The 23,088-nt window shown below is 42.1% G+C and overlaps 1 protein-coding gene across 1 annotated transcript in view; it reads right to left on the minus strand.

Annotated features, from left to right (window-relative positions):
* Positions 1-236: 236 nt before the first annotated feature.
* ssuh2.1 (ssu-2 homolog, tandem duplicate 1) overlaps positions 237-23,088 on the minus strand; it is a 41,658-nt gene continuing 18,806 nt past the window's right edge. Inside the window, exons 4-13 of the mRNA XM_064967044.1 lie at positions 19,625-19,699; positions 11,894-12,023; positions 10,976-11,036; positions 10,599-10,723; positions 8,763-8,825; positions 8,335-8,444; positions 7,212-7,304; positions 2,697-2,802; positions 2,406-2,522; positions 237-1,106 (exon numbers count right to left, since the gene is read on the minus strand). Coding sequence (XP_064823116.1) covers positions 972-1,106; positions 2,406-2,522; positions 2,697-2,802; positions 7,212-7,304; positions 8,335-8,444; positions 8,763-8,825; positions 10,599-10,723; positions 10,976-11,036; positions 11,894-12,023; positions 19,625-19,699 — 1,015 coding nt within the window. The 3' untranslated portion in view covers positions 237-971. The remainder of the gene's footprint in view (positions 1,107-2,405; positions 2,523-2,696; positions 2,803-7,211; positions 7,305-8,334; positions 8,445-8,762; positions 8,826-10,598; positions 10,724-10,975; positions 11,037-11,893; positions 12,024-19,624; positions 19,700-23,088) is intronic.

The raw sequence follows: 23,088 nt of genomic DNA on the forward strand, positions 1-23,088 counted from the left end.
CAATTCCACTCCATGTTCCCGCGCTGAGCTTCCCAGCCCCTCCCGCTCTCTCGCCGAGAAAATATCTGCTTATTTCACTCATGACGCACACCGGGTGGGAATAAAGTGTTTGTGCAGGTGTATCTATTCCACTACAGTATTGGTTTGGTAATATAACAACGGGCATAGACAAGTCGTTTGTTTTATTCACCAAGTAATTACACCCTTCCAGTTCCAAATGATGAAAAATACAAATATTCAAAATCATATTTTTTTTTAATTATAAAAATACAGGGTATAGAAAAGTTGTTTTATTTTGCATATAGACTGTAAGGTGCATGTATTAAAATTCAGATTTATATATATATATATAAAAACATTTAGATGATTTCAATTAGAAACACACAGGCAACACACCTCTCTTACTCTGAGCTTAGACCTCAGTGGATGATCCAGAACCATAGAAACAGATTGACTAGATTCTCCATAGAATTAAAATGGTTCCGCTTCTCATTCTATGTTCTACAGTTCCATCTCTATGATCAAAACTGGAGGCCTCGGAGGTACAGACAAAAAATAACAGAATTCAGAATAAAATATTCCATTATCCAACTTGATCAACTTTGGATATTATTGTTACAGTATAGCATATACTTTCAATTCAATGGCGTGATGGAGAAATCAGTGGTTGGAATGGCTGGAATGAACAGGCACTGGTTTTACATTGAGTGTCAACATGGCTAGCACCCTTTTGAGTAAAAAAAAAAAAATGATAATAATTACAAAATGTAAAAATGTCAGGATAGACTTTTGTCTATACACAATCAATAAGATGGTAGTTACACTTTTCTAGAACACTGTAGGCATTCTTTATCTCCTTGATTATACGACAACAATAAGTAAAGTATATTGTAATGACTATGACTGTAAAATATTCATTAAAAAAACAAAGGACAGGTCTAACATTAAACATTATCATGAGATGTTTCCTTTTATAATATAACACAGGCGGAAGGATATTTAGGAGTGAAAACCTTGTTCTCGAGACCGTAAACAAAGTAGTCGTAGTCTTTTCCACTGTAGGAATAGAAGGCGTGAGTGATGGGAACCAACTCGATGGTTTGACGCTGTGAAGAAACAGAAACATTTGAGTAGATATTACTACACATGATCAACAGAGCCTCTATCCAGGAAGGATCTGTTATATTTATGTCAGTGCTGCCCTCTAGTGGCCGTTAAATGTAATCACATTTTAGTTGTTTTTTTTAAGGAAGAAAGGCTGCAGTTGAACAGTAAAGAAACGGGCCTCAGGTGGGGCACGGCAGGAGGGGAGAAGTCCGTTCAGGAGCATTACAGGCTGAGATACCCTTTCCACACTATCATCCTGACCCAAATCAAACTGACTACAGAAACTCTGCTGGAAAAGTAATCAGGCTCAGTACGGCTTGGTTTGGACTCGGCTTGGTTAGGTTCAGTATTGTGAAAAGCCCTAGAGCAGACTCACTGGCTGCAGGATGCGACTGACAGAGGAGAGGACGAAGGAAGTAAGAAAGAATGCAGTTGAGTAGTACTGGGACAGAACCCTTACAGGTGTAACTCATATTGCAGGATTCTACTGACAGAGGAGGAAGGAAGGAAAGGAAAGATGGAAGGAAGCAGGAGTATTAGGAAAGGCCCCTAACAGGGCTGAAAGACTAGAAGAACACCTGTTGTAGGATACGACTTACGAGAGAGAGAGACAGAGAGACAGAGAGACAGAGAAAATCATGAGTATTGGACCAGGACACCAGCTATAGGCCCAGAGATAACTCACCTGTTGTAGGATGAGAATTGGACCAGGACACCAGCTATAGGCGCAGAGATAACTCACTTGTTGTAGAATGAGAATTGGACCAGGACACCAGCTATTGGACCAGGACACCAGCTATAGGCCCAGAGATAACTCACCTGTTGTAGGATGAGTATTGGACCAGGACACCAGCTATAGGCCCAGAGATAACTCACCTGTTGTAGGATGAGAATTGGACCAGGACACCAGCTATTGGACCAGGACACCAGCTATTGGCCCAGAGATAACTCACCTGTTGTAGGATGAGAATTTGACCAGGACACCAGCTATTGGCCCAGAGATAACTCACCTGTTGTAGGATGAGTGTTGGACCAGGACACCAGCTATTGGCCCAGAGATAACTCATCTGTTGTAGGATGAGAATTTGACCAGGACACCAGCTATTGGACCAGGACACCAGCTATAGGCCCAGAGATAACTCACCTGTTGTAGGATGAGAATTTGACCAGGACACCAGCTATTGGACCAGGACACCAGCTATAGGCCCAGAGATAACTCACCTGTTGTAGGATGAGAATTTGACCAGGACACCAGCTATTGGACCAGGACACCAGCTATAGGCCCAGAGATAACTCACCTGTTGTAGGATGCGACAGGGAACTTGCTGTGGTGAGAACTTGCTGTGGTGTTCCTGAGATGCCTTCCTGGAGGCGTCACAGATCTCCTGGTCAGGGAAACCCACGATGGGGTACACCTGGGGGAATGAGCCCGGTAAGGTTAGAGTATGATAACATAACACCACAGTGACAGGCATGTAGCCTGACGGGAGTTCTAGCCAACCTCTCTATCATGGTCACATACAGATCTGGGATCAGGTTAACACATCTTTACAGCCCTTCTACTCGGGGAAAATAAAATAGATATTTACCAAAATACTTTCATCAACGAAGAACGCGTCCCCAGACACCTTCTCAAACTTCTTGAGAGGGAACTCAGGCAGCCGGTCCGGTACGAACTCAAACACGTGGTTCTTCCTGCAGGAAAATGGAGCAACGGGATGCTTCTGTTTCAGCGTATTCATTTACCAGCTGCCATGATGTAATATGATGGAATCATTTGAGTCTATATTTTTTTGGCTGAGACGCTATTAAATGGATAGTTGATAGTTAGCTCAACGACTGGAAGTCTTTGAGAACAGCTAGCATGTAATTGCGCTAATCCATTGCTTAAAAGGATAGTCGTTAGCTCAACGACTGGAAGTCTATGGGAACAGCTAGCATGTAATTGCGCTAATACATTGCTTAAAAGGATAGTTGTTAGCTCAACGACTGGAAGTCTATGGGAACAGCTAGCATGTAATTGCGCTAATCCATTGCTTAAAAGGATAGTTGTTAGCTCAACGACTGGAAGTCTATGGGAACAGCTAGCATGTAACTGCGCTAATCCATTGCTTAAAAGGATAGTCGTTAGCTCAACGACTGGAAGTCTATGGGAACAGCTAGCATGTAATTGCGCTAATCCATTGCCACCACTGCTGAAATAAATCCTAAGGGAAATCCTTGCTTCTGTTGACTGAAGAGTTTACACAATATTACAGGTTACACAAATACTGTTCTGCAGGACGATGAACTGTTTGTTCAGCTTGTAATATGACTATTCAGTTCAGTTCAGCAGGACAATAACATGAACTGTTTGTTCAGCTTTTATTATGACTCTTCAGTTCAGTTCAGTTCAGCAAGACAATAACATGAACTGTTTGTTCAGCTTGTAATATGACTCTTCAGTTCAGTTCAGTAGGACAATAACATGAACTGTTTGTTCAGCTTTTATTATGACTCTCCTCTTCAGTTCAGCAGGACAATAACATGAACTGTTTGTTCAGTTTGTAATATGACTCTTCAGTTCAGTTCAGCAGGACAATAACATGAACTGTTTGTTCAGCTTGTAAAATGACTCTTCTGTTCTGTACACAGAAAGCGAGTCTAGTCTTGGACTTGCCTAAAGCGACTTATTGACAAGTCTGTCATAACTAAACTAATTGTATCCTAAACTGGAGACCATGACTAGTTGATTACTGGAGTCAGGTGTGTATCAGCTGGGGTAATAGTGTGTCACCAATCAATATTATTCTATTATTTCACCCACACTGCGCGGCAACGAGCGTCTGCGTTGCCAAGGGCTAAAATAGAAGTCAGTTCTATTTGTGACGCAGATCGCGCTGCAAGTCTTACCTCTCCCATCTCCTCATTGGTTCATAGAAACAGGTGCCTACGTGCCATCTCCTCATTGGTTATTTATTTTACTAGGCAAGTCAGTTAAGAACAAATTCCAAGGAACACTGTCAGCTCGGGATTTGAACTTGCAACCATTCGGATACTAGTCCAACGCTCTAACCACTAGGCTACCCTGCCGCCCTATACCCATGTGGGTGATAGAAAGACGAATGAGGTCGGTGGAGGTAAGGCACCTAATTTATGAAAGTTGACAATCGCAATATAAAGCCCAGAGAAGAAAAGGCCTGGAAGGAGCAGAGATGACTAGAATCGATTCAGTTGACCGTTTTATGTGTGGATTAATTGTCGGAGTAGAGGACCTTGTGCATCTCAGGTTAAATAACAACTCAATGTTTATGTTCCAGGACAAATTAGCTAGCAACAGAACGCTAGTTAAATAGGACAAATTAGCTAGCAAGTGTAAGCTAGCTCGCTAAATTGCCATAACAGTTTAATGTTTTTCAACCTGTCCCCAAATGAATGTAATTGGTTAAGAGTTTGCTTTGATATTTTAACCTGCCTGTCGCGATCGCGTTTGGTGTGCGGGGACAAAATAAATGTATGCATGATGGGGCAAGATGGCGTACACGGGCAGCCGACACAGTGTGACATCTTCGGGTCTGTTAAAGGACCGACACATTGTGACATCTTCGGGTCTGTTAAAGGACCGACACATTGTGACATCTTCGGGTCTGTTAAAGGACCGACACATTGTGACATCTTCGGGTCTGTTAAAGGACCGACACATTGTGACATCTTCGGTCTTGTCACGAACCTCGCTGAAGATGGTGCCTCTTCCTGTTCAGGCGGTGCTCGGCGGTCGTCGTCGCCGGCCTATTAGCTGCCATCGATTCCCTTTCCGTTTGTTTTGATTATTGGGTAATTGGGTACACCTGTTTTGTGTTAGGGTTTGTTTGTAGGCTATTTAAGGGCACTAGGCCTGCTGGGTATTTGTGCGGGCTTGTTTCTTGTTACTCTGTTTGGATGGTGTTATTTTTGTTTGTGTCTTTATTCTCCGGACTATTTTGTCCTGTTGTTTTGGACTGAGAACTTGTACACGCCCTGTGTGTTGGCATGACCAGTTTTGTTGCGCCGGTGAAATAAATTGACAAACGACTGAACCCTGCTCTCTGCGCCTGATTCCACCCACCACTCCTAGTTTATCGTAACAGGTCTGTTAAAAGACCGACACATTGTGACATCTTCGGGCCATTTAAAGGACCGACACATTGTGACATCTTCGGGCCATTTAAAGGACCGACACATTGTGACATCTTCGGGCCATTTAAAGGACCGACACATTGTGACATCTTCGGGCCATTTAAAGGACCGACACATTGTGACATCTTCGGGCCATTTAAAGGACCGACACATTGTGACATCTTCGGGCCGTTTAAAGGACCGACACATTGTGACATCTTCGGTCTGTTAAAAGACAGACACATTGTGACATCTTCGGGCCGTTTAAGGACCGACACATTGTGACATCTTTGGGCCGTTTAAAGGACCGACACATTGTGACATCTTCGGGCCGTTTAAAGGACCGACTCATTGTGACATCTTCGGGCCGTTTAAAGGACCGACAGACACATTGTGACATCTTCGGGCCATTTAAAGGACCGACACATTGTGACATCTTCGGGACATTTAAAGGACCGACACATTGTGACATCTTCGGGCCGTTTAAAGGACCGACACATTGTGACATCTTCGGGCCATTTAAAGGACCGACACATTGTGACATCTTCGGGCCGTTGAAAGGACCGACTCATTGTGACATCTTCGGGCCATTTAAAGGACCGACTCATTGTGACATCTTCGGGCCGTTTAAAGGACCGACAGACACATTGTGACATCTTCGGGCCATTTAAAGGACCGACACATTGTGACATCTTCGGGACATTTAAAGGACCGACACATTGTGACATCTTCGGGCCGTTTAAAGGACCGACACATTGTGACATCTTCGGGCCATTTAAAGGACCGACACATTGTGACATCTTCGGGCCATTTAAAGGACCGACACATTGTGACATCTTCGGGCCGTTTAAAGGACCGACTCATTGTGACATCTTCGGGCCATTTAAAGGACCGACAGACACATTGTGACATCTTCGGGCCATTTAAAGGACCGACACATTGTGACATCTTCGGGCCATTTAAAGGACCGACACATTGTGACATCTTCGGGCCATTTAAAGGACCGACACATTGTGACATCTTCGGGCCGTTTAAAGGACCGACTCATTGTGACATCTTCGGTCTGTTAAAGGGCCGACACATTGTGACATCTTCGGGCCATTTAAAGGACCGACACATTGTGACATCTTCGGGCCATTTAAAGGACCGACACATTGTGACATCTTCGGGCCGTTTAAGGACAGACACATTGTGACATCTTCGGGCCGTTGAAAGGACCGACACATTGTGACATCTTCGGGCCGTTTAAGGACCGACACATTGTGACATCTTCGGGCCGTTGAAAGGACCGACACATTGTGACATCTTCGGGCCATTTAAAGGACCGACACATTGTGACATCTTCGGGCCATTTAAAGGACCGACAGACACATTGTGACATCTTCGGGCCGTTTAAAGGACCGACACATTGTGACATCTTCGGGTCTGTTAAAGGACCGACACATTGTGACATCTTCGGGCCATTTAAAGGACCAACACATTGTGACATCTTCGGGTCTGTTAAAGGACCGACACATTGTGACATCTTCGGGCCATTTAAAGGACCAACACATTGTGACATCTTCGGGTCTGTTAAAGGGCCGACACATTGTGACATCTTCGGGCCGTTTAAAGGACCGACACATTGTGACATCTTCGGTCTGTTAAAAGACCGACACATTGTGACATCTTCGGGCCGTTTAAAGGACCGACAGACACATTGTGACATCTTCGGGCCGTTTAAAGGACCGACAGACACATTGTGACATCTTCGGGTCTGTTAAAGGACCGACACATTGTGACATCTTCGGGTCTGTTAAAGGACCGACACATTGTGACATCTTCGGTCTGTTAAAAGACCGACACATTGTGACATCTTCGGGCCGTTTAAAGGACCGACACACTGTGACATCTTCGGTCCGTTTAAGGACCGACACACTGTTAAAAACACTTGTAGGCTTAGGTTCCATGGGGGAAACCGGGCCCAGTACCATGTGATGGTGAGCTGAATGAAGTGCATCAGGTTTCTGGTGCCCTGACAGGTGGGGCAGGTCTTGTGTCCGTGTCCATGGCAGAACGTGCATCTGGAGGAGAGACATCAAGAGACATCATCAGCCAATCAATCAATCAATTAGCCAATCAATCAATCAACAAATGACGTCCATGGCAGAACGTGCATCTGGAGGAGAGACATCAATCAATCAATTAGCCAATCAATCAATCAACAAATGACGTCCATGGCAGAACGTGCATCTGGAGGAGAGACATCAATCAATTAGCCAATCAATCAATCAACAAATTAATAAATGACGTCCATGGTAGAACATACACCTGAAGGAGAGACATCAATCAATCAATTAGCCAATCAATCAATCAACAAATTAATAAATTACATCCATGGTAGAACATACACCTGAAGGAGAGACATTAATAAATCAATTAGCCAACCAATCAACAGAAAGTACATCTAGAGGAGAAAACTGGAACAAAGGAGAGTTTTAATCATCGAAACTCAAGTGGATATAATCAATCATTAAATCAACACAATTTGGAGCTCATATACTGGTGCTGTCCTTTTTTTACCTTTATTTAACCAGGCAAGTCAGTTAAGAACAAACTCTTATTTTCAATGACGGCCTGGGAACAGTGGGTTAACTGCCTGTTCAGGGGCAGAACGACAGATTTGTACCTTGTCAGCTCGGGGGTTTGAACTTGCAACCTTCCGGTTACTCGTCCAACGGTCCAACCACTAGGCTACCCTGCCTCCCCTTTTACTTAACATGAAATAAAATTACATTAAAATTCCAGGAAAATGCTTCGTTGCGGTAGACCTTATCTTAAGACATTATCTTAACTAGTTTTTGATATCATGAACAGAGAGATTGTGAGTATAGCATAGTAATGAGGAAACTCTTCTCTTGTCCTGGCATGGCAATGGTGGAACTAGCACGGACTACATAGAGCCAGTCTATTGAAGAGAAATGTACTTAATATGAATGTGATATGTGGCTGTTTTCACCTAGCTATCTTAAGATGAATGCACTAACTGTAAGTCGCTCTGGATGAGAGCTTCTGCTCAATGTAAAATATACAGTAAATGTAGGTGTCCTGCACCTCTTCCTCCCCCTTCCTTGGCAGCTGGAACATCTGTTGTTTCCGGCCCTGTTGTTACGTCCATGTCCTGTTGTCCTGCGACCATGTCCGTGGCAGAACGGACACCGCCTCTGAAACCGGGGACAGTCTATTAATACCTCTGAAACAGGGCCAAGAGGTTTCCCTGGCAACATGTCCGGACCCAAAAAACAACTCTGCACCCTGGTAGTTATAACATACGGGGTGATTCTCGGACATAGAGAGAATCTGCATTGAGAAGGCTTTTTAAGTCGGGATAGGCTTTAATTTATGTACGGAAAACCACCCCTATAACTTGCTGGTCAGGTCGCGTTGCTCAGGAAAACAAATCCTGGGCCTCCTAGACTAAAATGTCTAAAGAGAAGCGAGAGAGAGGGGATGTAAATAAGGAGGGAGGAGTTGCTACTTACATTTCCCCTCCCTGCACAGTGTGTGCAGCGCGTCCTACCACAGCCATGGCACCGGTGACACGTCTGAAACAACCACAGCAGAGGTGAGGAGCGGAACACGCACACACACACACACACACACACACACACACACACACACACACACACACACACACACACACACACACACACACACACACACACACACACACACACACACACACACACACACACACACACACACACACACACACACACACACACACACACCCTTTACAACAGAATTTTGGACTTGGAAAAATGAATAAATTACTGAAAAGCAGAGTTGATGTCAATACTAAAATGCAGAGTTGATGTCATTACTAAAAAGCAGAGTTGATGTATTTACTGAAGAGCAGAGTTGATGTCATTACTAAAAAGCAGAGTTGATGTCAATAGTGAAGAGCAGAGTTGATGTCAATACTAAAATGCAGAGTTGATGTCATTACTAAAAAGCAGAGTTGATGTCATTACTAAAAAGCAGAGTTGATGTCAATAGTGAAGAGCAGAGTTGATGTCAATACTAAAATGCAGAGTTGATGTATTTACTGAAAAGCAGAGTTGATATATTTACTGAAGAGCAGAGTTGATGTCATTACTAAAATGCAGAGTTGATGTCATTACTAAAAAGCAGAGTTGATGTATTTACTGAAAAGCAGAGTTGATATATTTACTGAAGAGCAGAGTTGATGTCAATACTAAAAAGCAGAGTTGATGTCAATACTGAAGAGCAGAGTTGATGTCAATACTAAAATGCAGAGTTGATGTCATTACTAAAAAGCAGAGTTGATGTATTTACTGAAGAGCAGAGTTGATATATTTACTGAAGAGCAGAGTTGATGTCAATACTAAAAAGCAGAGTTGATGTATTTACTGAAAAGCAGAGTTGATATATTTACTGAAGAGCAGAGTTGATGTCAATACTAAAAAGCAGAGTTGATGTCAATACTGAAGAGCAGAGTTGATGTATTTACTGAAGAGCAGAGTTGATGTCAATACTAAAAAGCAGAGTTGATGTCAATACTGAAAAGCAGAGTTGATGTCAATACTGAAAAGCAGAGTTGATATATTTACTGAAGAGCAGAGTTGATGTCAATACTAAAAAGCAGAGTTGATGTCAATACTGAAAAGCAGAGTTGATGTCAATACTGAAGAGCAGAGTTGATGTATTTACTGAAAAGCAGAGTTGATATATTTTACTGAAAAGCAGAGTTGATATATTTTACTGAAAAGCAGAGTTGATATATTTACTGAAAAGCAGAGTTGATGTATTTACTGAAAAGCAGAGTTGATGTCAATACTGAAGATCAGAGTTGATGTATTTACTAAAATGCAGAGTTGATGTCAATAGTGAAGATCAGAGTTGATGTATTTACTGAAGAGCAGAGTTGATGTATTTACTGAAAAGCAGAGTTGATGTATTTACTGAAAAGCAGAGTTGATGTCAATACTGAAGAGCAGAGTTGATGTATTTACTGAAGAGCAGAGTTGATGTATTTACTGAAAAGCAGAGATGATGTATTCACTGAAGAGCAGAGATGATGTATTTACTGAAGAGCAGAGTTGATGTATTTACTGAAAAGCAGAGTTGATGTATTTACTGAAAAGCAGAGTTGATGTATTTACTGAAAAGCAGAGTTGATGTCAATACTGAAGAGCAGAGATGATGTATTTACTGAAAAGCAGAGATGATGTATTTACTGAAAAGCAGAGATGATGTATTCACTGAAGAGCAGAGATGATGTATTTACTGAAGAGCAGAGATGACGTGAAGGACGCAAGACTCTTTCCTTTCAGGAGGTAATAACGTAGACATACCTTTACAAAGGAGGAGTGAGGGACACGCACTTTCAGGATCACATCGATGTATCTCTGTGGCTGTTGCACCAGGACGTCCCATGGAGGGGGGCTCATTCCGTACTGAGGTCCGTCTACCACCTGGCCTGAGAGATTGGAGGAAGAAACGCCATGGGATACCTCGCCGAGTTGCACATCTGTGTGTGTGTGCTCTAGTTAAGCCAACTCCGTTAAAATGCGTTGTTGTGCCCATACGCATGCTGTATGGCTACAAACTTGGAACTTCTCAGATATGTGTGTATTTTGTAACTGACAGCAAATATGTCCGTTTCGGACAAAACACCTTGTCTAGTTATTTGAAACAGACAAAAACCTGTCCTGAGACAGTATGAAATTACCAGTAAATGGCTCCATCTCCCAGGCACTGGATCTGGACTCAGTATATGTCTCCAAACGATACTGCCAACAAGAGGTATCATTAGAGATACTGCCAACAAGAGCTTTCATTAGAGATACTGCCAACAAGAGCTTTCATAAGAGATACTGCCAACAAGAGCTTTCATAAGAGATACTGCCAACAAGAGCTTTCATAAGAGATACTGCCAACAAGAGGTTTCATAAGAGATACTGCCAACAAGAGCTTTCATAAGAGATACTGCCAACAAGAGCTTTCATAAGAGATACTACCAACTAGAGGTTTCATAAGAGATACTACCAACTAGAGGTATCATTAGAGATACTACCAACTAGAGGTTTCATAAGAGATACTACCAACTAGAGGTTTCATAAGAGATACTGCCAACAAGAGCTTTCATAAGAGATACTACCAACTAGAGGTTTCATAAGAGATACTATCAACTAGAGGTATCATTAGAGATACTATCAACTAGAGGTTTCATAAGAGATACTACCAACAAGAGGTGTCATAAGAGATACTACCAACTAGAGGTTTCATAAGAGATACTGCCAACAAGAGCTTTCATAAGAGATACTGCCAACAAGAGCTTTCATAAGAGATACTGCCAACAAGAGCTTTCATAAGAGATACTGCCAACAAGAGCTTTCATAAGAGATACTGCCAACAAGAGCTTTCATTAGAGATACTATCAACTAGAGGTTTCATAAGAGATATTACCAACAAGAGGTGTCATAAGAGATACTACCAACTAGAGGTTTCATTAGAGATACTACCAACTAGAGGTTTCATTAGAGATACTACCAACTAGAGGTTTCATTAGAGATACTACCAACTAGAGGTTTCATAAGAGATAATACTAACGAGAGGTCTAGTATGAAGGGCTAGTTTGCAGACTTACCCGATACATTGTGATAGGTTGTAACTCCTTGAAGGTCAGGTTTCTGGCAGGCTTGCTGCTTTTGGACCACTTGGAGCCTACAAACTTCAGGAGAGCATCCCTAGCCACACTCTCTGACACTTGAGGTACCCTGTAGAATACATACTGTGAGGTCCAAAAGTATTGGCACCCTTGATAAAGATGAGAAAAAAAAACTGTATAAAATAAATAATACAAATACGAAGATATATTGTATGCTCAAACAAATGAAAAAGTATATACATTATAATATTGCTCAAATAAATAGATTTTTATTAACAAGTAACATTTTTCTTTCTAAAAAAGATATGGGGAAAAATTATTGGCACCCCTTATAATAAATCAAAACCAAGAACATTGTACTCGAATTCTACTTTAAAAAAATATATATGTATCTCAGCTTAAAGCCCCCATGCAGTCTTTCTAGATGTATATTATTATAAATCATCACTGTGTGTTTATTCCCTTGGACCGCCTCTTACCGTGTAAATGCTCAGTCTGATCGTGTGGGCGTGTTGTTACAAATGGTTCTATATTTACATACACAACCCTGATTGGCGGATAGGATTGTTTAGGCTCTTGAGCCAACCCCGCTTCCCTCTTCAAAGTAGGAGGATACATATGCAAATAAAAGATGACTAGTCATTGGTCAGAATAAATCAGATCAGACTGAGACAATAAAATTATTGTGGGGGCTGTTTTGTTAAGACTTCCATGTGGCTTTGGACATTATCGATCATAATCTGCTGCTGGAAAAATGTATGTGTTACACCCTCTGCTATATTGTGGATAAAGAGTTACCTGTCTAGCAGAACACACAGGGTGTTCTTTAATGGAAGCCTCTCCAACATATGGTGGATTGCGAAAGATTTTACCCCCCTTGGCATTTTTCCTATTTTGTTGCCTTACAACCTGTAATTAAAATTGATTTACACAACATGCCTACCACTTTGAAGATCCAAATGATTTTCCTTGTGAAACAAACAAGAAATAATAAAATAAAAAAAACACTTGCATAACCATTCACCCTCCCAAAGTCAATACTTTGTAGAACCAACTTTTGCTTCAATTACAGCTGCAAGTCTCTTGGGGTATGTCTCTATAAGCTTGGCACATCTAGCCACTGGGATTTTTGCCCATTTTTCAAGGCAACTGCTACAGCTCCTTCAAGTTGGATGGATTCCGCTGGTGTACAGCGATCTTTAAGTCATAGCACAGATTCTCAATTGGATTGATGTCTGGGCTTTGACTAGGCCATTCCAAGACATTTAAATGTTTCCCCTTAAAACACTTGTGTGTTGCTTTAGGAGCTTAGGGTCATTGACCTGCTGGAAGGTGAACCTCCATCCCAGTCTCAAATCTCTGGAAGACTGAAACAGGTTTCCCTCAATTATTTCCCTGTATTTAGCGCCATCCATCATTCCTTCAATTCTGACCAGTCTTCCAGTCCCTGACGATGAAAAACATACCCACGGCATGATGCTGCCACCACCATGCTTCACTGTGGGGATGGTGTTCTCGGGGTGATGTGAGGTGTTGCGTTTGCGCCAGACATAGTGTTTTCCTTGATGGCCAAAAAGCTAAATTTTAGTCTCATCTAACCAGAGTACCTTCTTCCATATGTTTGGGGAGTCTCCCACATGCCGACTGGCGAACAAACGTGTTTTCTTATTTTTTTCTTTAAAAATTGCTTTTTTTCTGGCCACTCTTCCGTTAGCCCAGCTCTGTGGAGTGTACGGCTTAAAGTGGTCCTATGGACAGATACTCCAATCTCCGCTGTGGAGCTTTGCTGCTCCCTCAGGGTTATCTTTTGTCTCTTTGTTGCCTCTCTGAAACCGTTGAGTGTAGGGGGCAGTATTTTGATGTTTGGATGAAAAACATACCCAAATCAAACTGCCTATTTCTCAGGCCCAGAATCTAGAATATGCATATAATTTTCAGATTAGGATAGAAAGCCCTCTAACGTTTCCTAAACTGTCAAAATATTGTCTGTGAGTATAACAGAACTGATATTGCAGGCGAAAACCTGAGGAAAATCCAACCCGGAAGTGCTGTTTTTCCTGAAAGCTCTCTGTTCCATTGCCTGCCTTCACTCCATTTAAAAGGAAATCAACCAGATTCATTTTCCTATGACTTCCACATGTTGTGAACAGTCTTTAGAAATAGTTTCAGGCTTTTATTTTTAAAATGAGCGAGAAAGATCACATAGCGTCATTGGATGGCTGGGTGCCAGCAGCGTTTTGCATGCGCAACAGCTTGGAGCAGACATTTATCTCTTTCCTATTGAAGAAGCTACAGTCCGGTTGAAATATTATTGATTATGTATTGTAAAAACAACCTGAGGATTGATTATAAAAAACGTTTGACATGTTTCTACGAACTCTATGGATACTATTTGGAATTTTAGTCCGCGATGTCGTGACCGCTCGAGCCTGTGGATTTCTGAACATAACACGCAAACCAAATGGAGGTATTTTGGATATAAAATAATCTTTATGGAACAAAAGGAACATTTATTGTGTAACTGGGAGTCTCGTGAGTGCAAACATCTGAAGATCATCAAAGGTAAGCGATTCATATTAATGTTTTTCTGACTTTCGTGACCAATCTACTTGACTGCTAGCTGTTTGTAATGTTTTATCTGCTGAGAGAGATGTCTTTACATAAATGTTTGGTATGCTTTCGCCAAAAAGCTTTTTTGAAATCTGACACGCCAGGTGGATTAACAACAAGCTAAGCTGTGTTTTGCTATATTGCACTTGTGATTTCATGAAAATTTAATATTTTAGTAATTTAATTTGAATTTGGTGCTCTACAATTCAGCGGATGTTGACGAAAATGATCCTGCTAACGGGATGGGTGCGTCAAGACGTTTTAATGCCCTCGCCTGTTCCGTGAGTTTTGGTGGGCAGCCCTCTCTTGGCAGGTTTGTTGTGGTGACACATTCTTTCAATTTTTTTAATAATGATTTAATGGTGCTCCGTGGGATGTTCAAAGTTTATGATTTTATTCTTAACCCAACCCTGATCGGTACTTCTCCACAACTTTGTTCCGGACCTGTTTGGAGAGCTCCTTGGTCTTCATGGTGCCGCTTGCTTGGTGGTCCCCGTTGCTTAGTGGTCCTGCAGACTCTGTGGTCTTTCAGAACATATACTGAGATCATGTGACACTTAAATAAAGTCCACCTGTGTGCAATCTAACTAATTATGTGACTTCTGAAGGTAATTGGTTGCACCAGATCTTATTTCGGTGCTTCATAGCAAAGGGGGTGAATACAAATGCACACACCACTTCTCCGTTTTTTTTGTTGTTGTAGTTTTTTTAAACAAGTAATTTTTTTCATTTCACTTCACTAATATTTGGACTATTTTGTGTATGTTCATTACACGAGAGCCAAATAAAAATCAATTTAAAATTACAGGTTGAAATGCAACAAAATAGAAAAAATGCCAAGGAGGGTGAATACTTTCGCAATCTACTGTAAATGCCTGGAGTTTGCTAAACAACATGAGCTCTTGGATTGCCATGGTCAGATAAAATAGTAGATGACACTATATGACACTATAATAGAGCTCTGTGGCCAAGCACACCAGTGGTGGGTTTGGCGTCGAAAGTAGGATGCATATTTAGAAAATAACCTCATCCTTACTGTAAAATATGGTGGTGGATCTTTGATGTTACTGGACTATTTTGCTTCCACTGGTCCTGTGGCCCTTGTTAAAGTCAACGTACCAGGACATTTTAGGCCGAAACTTGGTTGCCTCTGCCAGGAGGCTGAAACTTGGCTGCAAGTGGATCTTCCAGCAAAACCATAACCACGAACACACATCAAAAATCCGCAAAGAAAAGGTTCATTGACCTCGAAATTAACATTTTGCAAAGGCCATCTTAGTCTCCGGACTTCAATCCCATTGAAAACCTGTTGATGTCGAAGGACATCGAGGATCTGGAAAGATTCTGTATGGAGGAATGGCTACGATGCCTCCCAATGTGTTCTCCAATCTCGTAAAACATTTTAGAAAAAGGCTGTGACGTTATCCTCGAAAGGGGAGGGTGGCGAAGTACTGAAAACAGAACATCTCTTTCTCTGAGTATTATAATAAAATAATTTCCCCAAAAAGTTTGCATAAAATAACTCAATATTTGTATTATTTACTTAATACAGTCTTTTTTGCTAATCTTTATCAAGGGAGTCTGGAGTGTAGTAGCAGTATAGTACTGTAGTCTGGGGGTGTAGTAGTACTGTAGTCTGGGGGTGTAGTAGTACTGTAGTGTGAGGTGTAGTAGTACTGTAGTCTGGGGTGTAGTAGTACTGTAGTACTGTAGTGTGAGGTGTAGTAGTACTGTAGTCTGGGGTGGTAGTACTGTAGTCTGAGGTGTAGTAGTACTGTAGTCTGGGGTGTAGTAGTACTGTAGTCTGGGGTGTAGTAGTACTGTAGTGTCAGGTGTAGTAGTACTGTAGTCTGTAGTGTCAGGGTAGTAGTAGTAGTCTGAGGTGTAGTAGTACTGTAGGTGTAGTAGTACTGTAGTGTGAGGTGTAGTAGTACTGTAGGTGTAGTAGTACTGTAGTGTCAGGTGTAGTAGTACTGTAGTCTGGGGTGTAGTAGTACTGTAGTGTCAGGTGTAGTAGTACTGTAGTGTCAGGTGTAGTAGTACTGTAGTGTCAGGTGTTGTAGTACTGTAGTGTGGGGGTGTAGTAGTACTGTAGTGTCAGGTGTAGTAGTACTGTAGTGTGGGGGTGTAGTAGTACTGTAGGTGTTGTAGTACTGTAGTGTGGGGGTGTAGTAGTACTGTAGTGTCAGGTGTAGTAGTACTGTAGTGTGGGGGTGTAGTAGTACTGTAGTGTAGGTGTAGTAGTAGTACTGTAGTGGGGGTGTAGTAGTACTGTAGTGTCAGGTGTAGTAGTACTGTAGTCTGAGGTGTAGTAGTACTGTAGTCTGAGGTGTAGCAGTACTGTAGTGTCAGGTGTAGTAGTACTGTAGTGTCAGGTGTTGTAGTACTGTAGTGTCAGGTGTTGTAGTACTGTAGTGTGGGGGTGTAGTAGTACTGTAGTCTGGGGGTGTAGTAGTACTGTAGTGTGAGGTGTAGTAGTACTGTAGTCTGGGATGTAGTAGTACTGTAGTCTAGTCTAGGGGTGTAGTAGTACTGTAGTGTGACTGTAGTCTGGGGTGGTGTAGTAGTACTGTAGTCTGGGGTGTAGGTGTAGTAGTACTGTAGTCTGGGGTGTAGTAGTACTGTAGTCTGGGGTGTAGTAGTACTGTAGTCTGGGGGTGTAGTAGGTGTGGGGTGTAGTAGTACTGTAGTCTGGGGGTGTAGTAGTACTGTAGTGGGGTGTAGTAGTACTGTAGTCTGGGGGTGTAGTAGTACTGTAGTGTGGGGGTGTAGTAGTACTGTAGTCTGGGGGGGTGTAGTCTGGGGGTGTAGTAGTACTGTAGTCTGGGGGTGTAGTAGTACTGTAGTGTCTGGGGGTGTAGTAGTACTGTAGTAGTACTGGTGAGGTGTAGTAGTACTGTAGTGTCAGGTGTAGTAGTACTGTAGGTTTGGGGTGTAGTAGTACTGTAGTGTGAGGTGTAGTAGTACTGTAGTCTGGGGGTGTAGTAGTACTGTAGTCTGGGGGTGTAGTAGTACTGTAGTCTGGGGGTGTAGTAGTACTGTAGTCTGAGGTGTAGTAGTACTGTAGTCTGGGGGTGTAGTAGTACTGTAGTCTGGGGGTGTAGTAGTACTGTAGTCTGAGGTGTAGTAGTACTGTAGTCTAGGGGGTGTAGTAGTACTGTAGTCTGAGGTGTAGTAGTACTGTAGTTTGGGGTGTAGTAGTACTGTAGTCTGGGTGTAGTAGTACTGTAGTCTGGGGTGTAGTAGTCTGTAGTGTGAGGTGTAGTAGTACTGTAGTCTGGGGTGTAGTAGTACTGTAGTGTGAGGTGTAGTAGTACTGTAGTCTGGGGTGTAGTAGTACTGTAGTCTGGGGGTGTAGTAGTACTGTAGTCTGGGGTGTAGTAGCTGAGGTGTAGTAGTACTGTAGTCTGGGGTGTAGTAGTACTGTAGTCTGGGGTGTAGTAGTACTGTAGTCTGGGGTGTAGTAGTACTGTAGTCTGGGGTGTAGTAGTACTGTAGTCTGGGGGTGTAGTAGTACTGTAGTCTGGGGGTGTAGTGTACTGAGTCTGGGGGTGTAGTAGTACTGTAGTCTGGGGGTGTAGTAGTACTGTAGTCTGGGGTGTAGTAGTACTGTAGTCTAGGTAGTGTAGGTGTAGTAGTAGTACTGTAGTCTGGGGTGTAGTAGTACTGTAGTCTGAGGTGTAGTAGTACTGTAGTCTGTAGTCTGGGGTGTAGTAGTACTGTAGTGTGAGGTGTAGTAGTACTGTAGTCTGGGGGATGTAGTAGTGTCAGGTGTAGTAGTACTGTAGTGTCAGGTGTAGTAGTACTGTGGTGTGAGGTGTAGTAGTACTGTAATCTGGGGGTGTAGTAGTACTGTAATCTGGGGGTGTAGTAGTACTGTAGTGTCAGGTGTAGTAGTACTGTAGTGTCAGGTGTTGTAGTACTGTAGTGTCAGGTGTAGTAGTACTGTAGTGTCAGGTGTAGTAGTACTGTAGTGTCAGGTGTAGTAGTACTGTAGTGTCAGGTGTTGTAGTAGTGTACTGTAGTGTCAGGTGTAGTAGTACTGTAGTGTAGTGTAGTAGTACTGTAGTCTCAGTGTGTAGTAGTACTGTAGTGTCAGGTGTAGTAGTAATCTAGTACTGGTGGGTGTAGTAGTACTGTAGTGTCAGGTGTAGTAGTACTGTAGTGTCAGGTGTTGTAGTACTGTAGTGTCAGGTGTAGTAGTACTGTAGTGTCAGGTGTAGTAGTACTGTAGTGTCAGGTGTGTAGTAGTACTGTAGTGTCAGGTGTAGTAGTACTGTAGTGTGTCAGGTGTAGTAGTACTGTAGTAGTCAGGTGTAGTAGTACTGTAATCTGGGGGTGTAGTAGTACTGTAGTGTCAGGTGTTGTAGTACTGTAGTGTCAGGTGTAGTAGTACTGTAGTGTCAGGTGTAGTAGTACTGTAGTGTCAGGTGTAGTAGTACTGTAGTGTCAGGTGTTGTAGTACTGTAGTGTGGGGGTGTAGTAGTACTGTAGTGTCAGGTGTTGTAGTACTGTAGTGTCAGGTGTTGTAGTACTGTAGTGTGGGGGTGTAGTAGTACTGTAGTGTCAGGTGTAGTAGTACTGTAGTGTCAGGTGTTGTAGTACTGTAGTGTGGGGGTGTAGTAGTACTGTAGTGTGGGGTGTAGTAGTACTGTAGTGTCAGGGTGTAGTAGTACTGTAGTGTGAGGTGTAGTAGTACTGTAGTGTCAGGTGTAGTAGTGTAGTAGTACTGTAGTGTGGGGTGTAGTAGTACAGTACTTTGGTGTAGTAGTACTGTAGTGTCAGGTGTTGTAGTACTGTAGTGTCAGGTGTTGTAGTACTGTAGTGTGGGGGGTGTAGTAGTACTGTAGTGTCAGGTGTAGTAGTACTGTAACAGTCTGTAGTGTCAGGTGTAGTAGCTGCTGACTCTGGAGCACACTGTACGATGTACAGCTAGTGTGGGTGTACAGCATACTGTTCCAAATCCAGACCACTGCTCTTTCAGAATTCTCTTAGTATACCAATAAACAGTCTGAGGTGTAGAAAAGTCTGAGGTGTAGTAGTAAGTGTGGGTAGTGTATACTTCTATATTAAATAGCACAGTACTGTATCTAGTCTCACCTGACGTTAGTCAAGGATGCATTCCTGTCATTCTCAGGTTGAGGGTTGTAGGCAGGGGAGGAGGGTACAGCTGGTCTCCTGTGTCTGAGGGAAATACAAGCATTTCAGTCATTCAGTCTGGGGGTTAGGCATATTTTGGCAGTCAGTGCCACATAGACATCTGGTAAATTGTAGTGTACTGTAGTGTGAGGGAATAGGGTGCCATTTCAGACAGTTTCTGTAGTCACATTCAGTGTGTAGTCTGAGGTGTAGTAGTTGTCTAGAGGTGGATACTGTAGTCGTCGTGTTCTAAATGACAGCGTCGTGTTCTAAATGACAGCTTCGTAGTTCTAAAATAAAAGTACTGTAGTCTGGGATGTAGTAGTACGTGTTCTAAAGGACAGCGGGGTGTCGTGTTCTAAAGTGACAGCGTCGTGTTCTAAGTAGACAGCTGGGGGTCGTGTTCTAAAGGACAGCGTCGTGTTCTAAAGGACAGTGTAGTGTTCTGTAAAGTACAGCGTGTTGTAGTCTAAATGACAGTCTGGGGTGTAGTAGTGTTCTAAAGGGTGTGTAGTACTGTAGTCTGGGTTCTAAAGGACAGTGTAGTACTGTAGTCTAAAGGACAGTGTAGTGTTCTAAAGGACAGTGTAGTGTTCTAAAGGACAGTGTAATCGTAGTTCTAAATGAGTAGTACTGTAGTGTAGTGTTCTAAATGACAGCGTAGTGACCTAAAGGACAGTGTACTGTGTTCTAAAGTGAGGTGTAGCGTAGTGTCGTGTTCTAAAGTGGTAGTAGTACTGTCTGTGGGGGTCTATGAGTGTACTGTAGTGTTCTAAAGTAGTGTTCTAAATGACAGTGTAGTGTTCTAAATGACAGTGTAGTGTTCTAAATGATAGTGTCTGTAGTGTGGGGTGTAGTGTTCTAAATGACAGTGTAGTGTTCTAAATGACAGTGTAGTGTTCTAAATGACTGGGGTGTAGTAGTGTAGTCTAAAGTAGTGTTCTACTGTAATGAGTAGTACTGTAGTGTGGGGTGTAGTAGTACTGTAGTCTGGGGTGTAGTAGTTCTAAATGACAGTCTGGGGTGTAGTAGTTCTAAATGACAGTGTAGTGTTCTAAATGACAGTGTAGTGTTAGTAGTACTGTAGTCTGGGGTGTAGACTGTAGTCTGTAGTGTTCTAAAGTAGTACATTTACATTTAAGTCATTTAGCAGACGCTCTTATCAGAGGACTTACAAATTGGTGAATTCACCTTCTGACATCAGTGGAACTGTAGTCTGGGGGTGTACATCTAAAGCCAGTCTGGGGATGTAGTGTACTGTATCTGTAGTACTGTAATCTGGGGTGTAGTAGTACTCTAAATCATTTGTAGTGTCAGGTGTAGTAGTACTGTAGTGTCAGGTGTAGAAGGTTGTAGTACTGTAGTGTCAGGTGTTGTAGTACCTAGTGTTCTAAATGACAGGTAGTGTTCTAAATGATAGTGTAGTGTTCTCAAAGTGTCAGTGTAGTGTTCTAAATGACAGTGTAGTAGTGTTCTAAATGACAGTGTTCTAAATGACAGTACTGTAGTGTAGTGTTCTAAATGACAGGTGTTAGTAAGTGTCAGTGTAGTCTAAATGACTGTAGTGTCAGGTGTTGTAGTACTGTAGTGGGGGGGGTGTAAATGACAGTGTAGTGTTCTAAATGACAGTGTCAGGTGTAGTAGTCTAAATGACAGTGTAGTAGAACTGTGTGTCTAAATGACAGGTGTGTTCTAAATGACAGTAGTACTGTAGTGTTCTAAATGACAGTACTGTAGTGTTCTAAATGACAGTGTCAGTGTTCTAAATGACAGTGTAGTGGCAGGTGTTCTAAATGACAGGACGTTAGGCAGTGTAGTGTTCTAACTGTAGTGAGGGTGGTCTTCAGCTGCTGACTCTGGAGCACATGTAGTGTTCATGGTTCCAAATGACAGCTCTTTCAGAATTCTCTTTATCCAATAAACATAGTGTTCTAAATGACAGCGTAGTGTTCTAAAGGACGGATGCATTCCTGTCATTCTCAGGTTGAGGGTTCTAGGCAGGGGGAAGGGACAGCTGGTCTCCTGTGTCTGAGGGTACAAGCATTTCAGTCATTCATATGAAGGCATATTTTGGCCAGTGCCACATAGACATCTGGTAAATTGTAGTGTCTATGTAGGGAAAGTGCCACAGACAGTAATGTTCGTGTTCTAAAGGACAGCGTAGTGTTCTAAATGACAGCGTCGTGTTCTAAATGTGTCGTGTTCTAAATGACAGTGTCGTGTTCTAAATGACAGCGTCGTGTTCTAAATGACAGCGTCGTGTTCTAAATGACAGCGTCGTGTTCTAAAGGACAGTAGTGTTCTAAAGGACAGTGTAGTGTTCTAAATGACAGTGTAGTGTTCTAAAGGACAGTGTAGTGTTCTAAAGTAGTGTTCTAAAGGACAGTGTCGTGTTCTAAAGGACGTAGTGTTCTAAAGGACAAGTGTTCTAAATGACAGTGTAGTGTTCTAAAGTAGTGTTCTAAAGGACCAGTGTAGTGTTCTAAATGACATAGTGTTCTAAATAGTGTTCTAAATGACAGTGTAGTGTTCTAAATGACAGTGTAGTGTTCTAAATGACAGTGTAGTGTTCTAAAGGACAGCGTAGTGTTCTAAATGACAGAGTAGTGTTCTAAATGACAGTGTAGTGTTCTAAATGACAGTGTAGTGTTCTAAATGACAGTGTAGTCTAAATGACAGTGTCGTGTTCTAAAGGACAGTGTCGTGTTCTAAAGGACAGCGTAGTGTTCTAAATGACAGTGTGGTGTTCTAAATGACAGTGTAGTGTTCTAAATGACAGCGTAGTGTTCTAAATGACAGTGTGGTGTTCTAAATGACAGCACTAAATGACAGCGTCGTGTTCTAAAGGACAGCGTCGTGTTCTAAAGTAGTGTTCTAAAGGACAGCGTAGTGTTCTAAATGACAGTGTAGTGTTCTAAAGGACAGTGTAGTGTTCTAAAAAGTAGTGTTCTAAAGGACAGTAGTGTTCTAAAGTAGTGTGTTCTAAATGACAGTGTAGTGTTCTAAAGTAGTGTTCTAAAGGACAGTGTAGTGTTCTAAATGACATAGTGTGTAGTGTAGTGTTCTAAAAATAAATGATAGTGTAGTGTTCTAAATGACAGTGTAGTGTTCTAAATGACAGTGTAGTGTTCTAATGACAGTAGTAGTGTTCTAAATGACAGTGTAGTGTTCTAAATGACAGTGTAGTGTTCTGTGACAGCGTAGTGTTCTAAATGACAGTTCGCTAAAGTAGTGTTCTAAAGGACAGTGTAGTGTTCTAAATGACAGTGTAGTGTTCTAAATGACAGTGTCTAAATGATAGTGTAATGTTCTAAATGACAGTGTAGTGTTCTAAATGACAGTGTAGTGTTCTAAATGACAGTGTAGTGTTCTAAATGACAGTGTAGTGTTCTAAATGACAGTGTAGTGTTCTAAATGACAGCGTA

Source organism: Oncorhynchus masou, chromosome 5 (assembly GCF_036934945.1).
Source record: "Oncorhynchus masou masou isolate Uvic2021 chromosome 5, UVic_Omas_1.1, whole genome shotgun sequence".
In the NCBI taxonomy this organism is placed as follows: domain Eukaryota; kingdom Metazoa; phylum Chordata; class Actinopteri; order Salmoniformes; family Salmonidae; genus Oncorhynchus; species Oncorhynchus masou.